The sequence below is a fragment of the Megalops cyprinoides genome, chromosome 17 (genome assembly GCF_013368585.1).
Source record: "Megalops cyprinoides isolate fMegCyp1 chromosome 17, fMegCyp1.pri, whole genome shotgun sequence".
Lineage (NCBI taxonomy): Eukaryota > Metazoa > Chordata > Actinopteri > Elopiformes > Megalopidae > Megalops > Megalops cyprinoides.
Genome location: NC_050599.1, coordinates 26,954,366 through 26,961,875, shown reverse-complemented (window position 1 = coordinate 26,961,875; position 7,510 = coordinate 26,954,366). Strand labels below are relative to the sequence as shown.

At 46.5% G+C, this 7,510-nt stretch overlaps 1 protein-coding gene across 3 annotated transcripts; it reads right to left on the bottom strand.

Moving 5' to 3' along the window:
• Positions 1 to 40: 40 nt before the first annotated feature.
• LOC118792216 (DNA topoisomerase 1-like) lies at positions 41 to 6,792 on the bottom strand. Of its 3 annotated transcripts, XM_036549996.1 has the most exons (16): positions 6,703 to 6,792; positions 6,478 to 6,516; positions 4,357 to 4,373; positions 4,010 to 4,125; positions 3,740 to 3,861; positions 3,531 to 3,653; positions 3,195 to 3,382; positions 2,928 to 3,072; positions 2,581 to 2,724; positions 2,203 to 2,388; positions 1,727 to 1,795; positions 1,441 to 1,555; positions 1,000 to 1,127; positions 807 to 901; positions 388 to 537; positions 41 to 143 (listed from the first exon to the last, which is right to left on the bottom strand). In XM_036549996.1, the coding sequence occupies exons 1-16, from the start codon at positions 6,733 to 6,735 to the stop codon at positions 41 to 43; spliced, it is 1,773 nt and encodes a 590-aa protein (XP_036405889.1). In that variant the 5' UTR covers positions 6,736 to 6,792. The 3 variants fall into 3 exon arrangements, with proteins under 3 accessions (XP_036405889.1, XP_036405891.1, XP_036405890.1); XM_036549998.1 differs by lacking the exons at positions 6,478 to 6,516; positions 6,703 to 6,792 and adding an exon at positions 6,568 to 6,672 and having other exon boundaries at positions 4,357 to 4,367; XM_036549997.1 differs by lacking the exons at positions 6,478 to 6,516; positions 6,703 to 6,792 and adding an exon at positions 4,739 to 4,824 and having other exon boundaries at positions 4,357 to 4,386.
• Positions 6,793 to 7,510: the final 718 nt, after the last annotated feature.

The window sequence follows — 7,510 nt, the reverse complement described above, 5'->3', positions numbered from 1 at the left end:
ACATGTAGGGAAGAGTATGAAAGTAGTCCATGCTCCTGGCTCAGAATTCAAAGTCTGGTTCGGTCATGTCAATAGCCCAGGCAAACTTATCTCTTTGGCTTTTGTTATAAATTTTCTCCAGGGGCACATTCATTTTCATGCACCTAGAGAGAGTGGAAAGGATGTATGTAGAGCATACCAAACCATGGTCACATACAGCTATCCACTTTAGCAGTCTGTGTGTGTATGTTTGTGTGTGAGTTTGTGTGTATGTTTGCACACTTAGCACCTGTGGGTTGATGAGGTGTGTTTGACTGTGTGTACATACGTGTGTGTGTGTGGGTGTTTGTGTGTGTACGTGTATGTGTGTGTGTGTGTGTGTGTGTGTGTGTGTATGTGTGTGCTCACCAAGCGATGCTGATACGTGGGTCCAGGTAGTTGAGTTTGGAGGTTCCCAGAGCAATCTGTTTGCTCTCCTCTCTGTCTGTGGCCTGAATGATCAAATTCAGTAGCCGATCCTGGTGATGCTGGATGGCCTTCCTTTTCTTCTCCACCATGCTGAAACATGAGCTGCGTTACACACCATGTATAACAGACACACACACACACGCTGTATATGACACATACGCACACGTTCCATCATCAGAGCAGTAAATGCCCATGTCTACCACCCAGGAATACTCACATGTGCAAAGAAAGATTTAGACAGGACTGAAAGAATTAGACCATGGAGATTCAATTGTACAAATGACCCGTTCCAAAAGTGTGTGTACACCTGTAAACCTCTGGCATGAATAAGAATAGCAGGACACTTTCAAGACACTTACTCCTGCAGCTGTCTGTCTGGGCATGCCTTGGCCTCCCTCTTGGCCTGTTTTAGCTCAGTCTTGGCCTGGGCCAACTGCTCTTTCTTACAGTCAATCTGGAGGAGGGAGGAAGAATATTGTGTAATGGGAGTCAAGTACAGAACAACACAGCAGAAAGAAAAATAATACTTAAACTACCTTCTCCCTCCCTCACCTTTGCCTGCAGGTTGACCATGGACTGCTCAAAGGTCTTTGGCGCTGCTCGCTGGTGGTTGCAGAGCACTGCAACTGCACGGTTGGCCCTGTTGTAGGAGAGCAGTTTCTCAGCCTGGCTGTGTGACACTATGCCAAAAGAGGGACAGAGAAGGAGAGAGAAAGAAGGGAGAGAGAGAAGAAAGGCTACAGTCACTCTCTAAGGTTAGAGTAGGAGACACAACCTGCAGTGATGCTTATGGGTGTACAGGTATTCCAGGTATATCAGATTGGATGTAGAAGCCACGCTTAGTATATGTAGAGGTATATATGATTGAGCGTAGGACTGAATGTGACATATGTACAAGCATATTGCACTGGGTGTAGGAGTAAGTGTAGTATATGTAGAGGTATATATGACTGAAGTGTAAGGTGTTACATGTAGAGATGTAAAAGCACTCACTCTGGGACAGCTCTCTAAGCTTCTGCTGAAGGGTTACAGAGGCATTGTAGGTCCGAAACACTTTGGCAGTCAGGCCAGGCATCAGAGAGCTCAGATATTTATTCAACATGGATGTCTGATCAGAGGGAGGGTAAGAGTGTTAATGACACACCCAAACACACAGACACACAGTTACACAGATTTATGCATTAAATTTTGACTGATCTTTCCTTTTTCAGCCACAGGTACCAGGGGAGGTTCACATTCAAAGTGAGAGAGGAGAGAAACACCCTGGTTTGAAACTCACTGTCAAGCGGTCAAACAGCTCATCTCCTTTCTCCTTGTTCTCCAGGAAATGTTTCAGATTTTTGAAAACCTGGAACAGTGGACCATAATGTTTATGTCAAAAGAAGTATCGCTTTCTGCGTTTCTAAATAACCCAGCTAAATTTAAGCACTCCCTGAATTCTTCATATCGTTTCTTTACTTTTTTTCCCTGGTTTGAATGATTGTCACAATTGTTTTCAAGGTTTCAAGATATATCTTTTCTAATATTGTTGTGAGGCGGAATACTTAGTTCTGTTTGAGCTGACATGGCATTTGATTAGTTCTGTCTGAGTTTAAAAAGGAAGCTGATTCAGAGGAGTTTTCTTAGTATGTCATTTCTTATTCTATTCCACATGATTATAAAAGCTCTTCTTAAACCACCGAGCCTCGTCTAAATGAGGTTTGATGGAAACATTAGTGCTCTGCTAACAGAGGCCAAGGCTGACTTCCTACTCACCCTTTTAGCGATAGGGACCTTGTTGTGGTAGCGGATGGAGTCCTTGCCCAGAAAGTCGAGCTCCACCACATGCTGTTCTCCCTCCAGCTCCTCGTGCAGGGTTATGTGCTCCACCCTCAGGGAGCAGCAGCCGACTGTGTCCGCTGTCTCGCTCACCTCCTTCTCATTGCCCACCCTCAGGGCCAGCTGCAGGGACACAGTGTGAGAAGGTGGGTCAGAGACTCGGGTAAGCCTGGGCGTCATCAGGATCAACAGGTCTATTCATCCAAAAGTCGACCAAAGTGTTGGGGTGCCATTTTACCTGTACCATACTATAATCTGGACCAATTCACCTACAGTAAGGATCCCTGTGAGACACAAAGTCGCCCCCCAGCTCACCTTGTCAATGAAGTAGAGGGCCACAGCTCTCTGGCGGATCACCATGTGTTTGGATTTCATGTCCTGGTAGTACTGAGACCGGATCTGGTCCACACAGGCGCTCAGTCTGCGGGCCACCTCATACTTCTCCCTGTCCTTCTCACCCTGAGTGGACAGAGTGGAGGGAGGCTGCAAAACTTTCTACCCTCTACATCTCTCAGTCCTCCTGTCCTCAAACCAGCAGAGTAGGTGAGAGAATGTAACATAACTTCCTGCCCTGTGTATTTATTCTGTTAAACCGTGGTGCTGTTGAGGTGTAAGGCCCTATCATGTTAGGAATGGTTGGGTCCACTGTGCCCTGCTCCTACCTTGAGCTTAGAGCTGGCATCCAGCATGATGTATTTGCAGGACCCCTGCACGTTCTCCGTCCAGCTGGCAAGCCATGTCACTGCATTGTCATGGCGCACCTCTTTCCATCGGTGGCCAGCAGGAGGCTCTGGGACCCGAGAATCTCTGTGGGGAGGAGAGTGAAGTGCGCTATTTAACATCTCTCTTTAAATCCCATCACTCTCATCACTCACTGTTACTATGCCTCTAACTCCCAGCATGCCTCTGATTACCAGTATGTCTCTTACTTGCTACAGTTGATGATGATGTCTTCAGGCTGGATCCTCCTCTTCAGCATGCCCTGTTTGGGGTGGTCCCCCCGGCCGCGGAATAGGCCAGGGGGCTCAATCCTGAAGTTACCGATGCGCTCACGGTGGTGGTCCAATGTGCAGTAGCCATATTCCTCTGTTATTTTCTGATTTGCCTCCTTTATTGCCTGAAAATAATTGAACAACAAGAACAACCAATCAGGTGCTAAGTGGGGAAGAGAGAGGGAGAACAAACAGAGGATAAAAAAGGGAGGAAACCCTGGATCGAGGGATAGCTCTAAACCCTGCCCACCTGTCTGTCTGAACCCTCCCCACCTGTTTCTCCTCCTTGCTCATGTTGTGTTGGACCTCCACCCTCGCCTGATGCATACGGAAGAGTTCCCCAAAGTCACATTTATTCAGGTCAGTTATCAGCATCCTCTCCTCCACAGTCATCTCCTGTCCAGAGAAACACAGCCAATGAAACGACCACTCGCCACCCTCACACCCTGCAGACACACAGACTCTTCTTCCCCTTCTCTCACCCTCCTCCAGTCCTTGAAGAAGTTGTTGCGGAACACGTCCTTGGTGGTGTACTCGTGATCCATCATCTGGACAAAGAACAGGGCCACCTCCTCTGCTGCTGGACTGAGCTTCACTGCTTGCCCTGGCGACACAACACACAGACACTTATCTCATCTGGGGACATAACACACAAATGCTAACCTCATCTTGAACCTTCTTAAAGTCATCACAAAATAATACTGGATCACCTAAGGGCTCCTGGGTTCAAGCTGAGAGGAGCTGATACTCACCGTCATAGTAGAAATGGACATCATCAGGGAGGGGCTGGTATTCTGGGGGAAAGAGGGGCCCCTTGTGTTCCAGGAACTTCCACTTAGTCCCATCCTTGTACCCCTTCTCCTCCCACCTTGTAAGGTACACAGATGGAGGGAGGGGAAGGAGGGATAGAGAGAGGGAACAGGGGGAGAGAGACATAAAGATTTACTTACAAATTGCATGTTAACAGTTCATAGGCTAAGTAAAACATTTTGTCACACCATTTGTGACCGACTTCTTAATGACCAAGTCCCCACAGAGCTGCCGCCCCTTCCATTGTCACACACACACACACACACGCACACACACTAGCCTGCCGTACCACCTCCATCGCTGTGGCTCCTCTTCATGTCTCACATTCATTGGCCTTGTAGGCTTGACCTCCTCATCTTTGGTATTTAGCCATGCTTGATCTTTCTTAGGCTTCTGGGAAAGTAAAACAACATGAGACTCTAGGTCTCTGGGTCTGATAGTCCATTTTCTCTGTCACTTGCACCCTTTGTGTGTGTGGTGGGGTGTGGATCTGTTTGTCTGTGGGTATGTATGTGTGTAGGTGCATGTCAGTATGTGTATGTGTTTTTTTTTTGGGGGGGGGGTGCGTGAGGGTGTGTGCATCTGGAGAGCACTGCACTGTCTATATACCGAGCGTTCTTACCTTCATATCACCAGCAAATTTTCTGTTCTCTTCCTCAGTGATTGTTCTTTTCTTCTTCATCAGAACTGCTTCACCTTCCTCATTGCTCATCTTTTCTTTCATTATCACCACATCTTTCTGCTCCTCCTTATTCTTCTCCTTCTTTAGCACCATCTCTTTCTGCTCCTTTGTCATCGCCTCCTTCATTCGCATCAGAGTTTTCTGCTCATTAGTCATCATTTCCTTCTTTCGCACTAAATCTTTATGCTCTTTCTTTGTGTGCATCTTCTTCAGGACCTCTTTTTTCTCATCCTCAGTACTTCTTTTTATCTTCATTGCCTTCTCCTTTATCCGCTTCTTATCCATCTTCATCTTCTCTTTCACTGCATCTCTCTGCTCCTCCTTATTCATTCTCATCTCCTCCTGCTTGAACAATGGCTTCGCCTGCTCATAATTCATCTTCCTCTTTTCCAGCAGCATCTTTTTCTGCTCCCCTGTCTTCTCCTTCTCCTTACTTAGGGCCACACATTTCTGCTCCTTATTCTCCTGGCTTAGGACCATTTCTTTTGGGTCCTTAGTCTTCACCTTCTCCTGGCTTAGGACCATGTCTTTTAGGTCCTTAGTCTTCACCTTCTCCTGGCTTAGTAACATAGCTTTCTGCTCCTTATTCACCTCCTCTTTGCTCAGAACCATCTCTTCCTGGTTCTTGGTCACCTCCTCCTTTATCAGCACCACCTCTCTCTGCTCCTCAGTTTTCACCTTCTCCTTGCTGAGCATCATCTCTTTTGGGTCATTGGTAATCTTCTCCTTCAATATCGCCACAGGTTTCTGCTCCTTAGTCATCTTCATCTTCTCCTTCACCACATCTTTCTGCTTGTCCTTATTCATTATCATCTCCTCCTGGAGCACCAACTTGTTCTGCTCCTTGTTCATCTTATCTTTGCCAAACAACATCTCTTTCTGCTCTCTGGTCTTCACCTTCTCCCGGCTTAGGACCATATCTTTTAGGTCCTTAATCTTCACCTTCTCCTGGCTTTGGACTATGTCTTTTAGATCCTTAGTCTTCACCTTTTCCTGGCTTAGTAACATAGCTTTCTGCTCCTTATTCACCTCCTCTTTGCTCAGCACCATCTCTTCCTGGTTCTTGATCACCTCCTCCTTTATCAGCACCACCTCTCTCTGCTCCTCAGTCTTCACCTTCTCCTTGCTGAGCATCATCTCTTTTGGGTCATTGGTAATCTTCTCCTTCAATATCACCACAGGTTTCTGCTCCTTAGCCATCTTCATCTTCTCCTTCACCACATCTTTCTGCTTGTCCTTATTCATTATCATCTCCTTCTGGAGCACCAACTTGTTCTGCTCCTTGTTCATCTTATCTTTGCCAAACAACATCTCTTTCTGCTCACTGGTCTTCACGTTCTTCCGGCTTAGGACCATATCTTTTAGGTCCTTAATCTTCACCCTTTCCTGGCTTAGCACTATGTCTTTTAGGTCCTTAGTCTTTACCTTCTCCTGGCTTAGCACTATATCTTTTATGTCCTTAATCTTCACCCTTTCCTGGCTTAGCACTATGTCTTTTAGGTCCTTAGTCTTTACCCTCTCCTTGCTTAGCACTATGTCTTTTAGATCCCTAGTCTTCACCTTCTCTTGGCTTAGCACTGTCTCTTTTAGGTCCTTACTCTTCATCTTCTCCTGGCTGAGCACTATATCTTTTAGGTCTTTAATTTTCACCTTTTCCTGGCTTAGCACCATGTTGTTCTTAATCACCTCCTCTTTTATCAGCACCACCTTTTCCTTGCTGAGCACCACCTCTTTCTCCTCCTCCTTCTTCATTGTCATCTTCTCTGTCTTTGGGGCCACCTCTCTGTTGTCTTTAAGCATCTTCTCCTTAATTAGCACCAACTCTTTTGGCTCCTTATTCATCCTCATCTTCTTCTTCATTAGCAGCGCCTTTTGCCGCTCCTTGTCCTTCTTCTCCTTCTTTAGCAACACCCTTTTCTCCTCTTTCTTCACACTTATTTTCTTATTCAGCACCTCCTCTGTCTCATCCTCAGTCTTTCTCTTCATCTTGACTGACCCTGCCTTCTTCTTCTCATCCTCCTTCTCATTCTTCTTTATCTCTTTCTCCTCTCCAGTTACCTCCTTCTCCTTGCTGAGCACCATCTCTTTCTCCTCTTGAGTCATCACCTTCTCCTTGCTGACCACCATCTCTTTCTCCTTTCCAATCACCTCCTTCTCCTTGCTCAGCACCATCTCTTTCTCCTCTCCAATCACCTCCTTCTCCTTGCTGATCACCATCTCTTTCTCCTCTTGAGTCATCACCTTCTCCTTGCTGACCACCATCTCTTTCCCCTCTCCAGTCACCTCCTTCTCCTGGCCAAGCACCATCTGCTTCTCCTCTCCAATCACCTCCTTCTCCTTGCTGAGCACCACCTCTTGCTCCTCTCCAATCACCTCCTTCTCCTTGCTGAGCACCATCTCTTTCTCCTTTTGAGTCATCACCTTCTCCTTGCTGAGCACCACCTCTTTCTCCTCTCCAATCACCTCCTTCTCCTTGCTGAGCACCATCTCTTTCTCCTCTTGAGTCATCACCTTCTCCTTGCTGACCACCACCTCTTTCTCCTCCTCCTTCTTCATTATCTCCTTTGTCGTTAGCACCACCTCTCTCTGATCTTTAAGCATCTTCTCCTTAATTAGCACCAACTCCTTTGACTCCTTTTTCATCCTCATCTTCTTCTTCATTAACAGTGCCTTTTGCCGCTCCTTGTCCTTCTTCTCCCTATTTAGCAACACCCTTTTCTCCTCTTTCTTCACACTCATTTTCTTCTTTAGCACCTCCTCT

Excerpts from the sequence above, each read along its gene's own strand:
- LOC118792216 (XM_036549996.1), bottom strand. The coding sequence starts at position 6,735 with ATGAAGAGAAAGACTGAGGATGAGACAGAGGAG. Across the intron at positions 2,389-2,580 it reads CCCTCTACTTCATTGACAAG|CTGGCCCTGAGGGTGGGCAA; the intron begins GTGAGCTGGGGG and ends GTGTCCCTGCAG. Across the intron at positions 1,128-1,440 it reads GCTTAGAGAGCTGTCCCAGA|TGTCACACAGCCAGGCTGAG; the intron begins GTGAGTGCTTTT and ends CTTTTGGCATAG.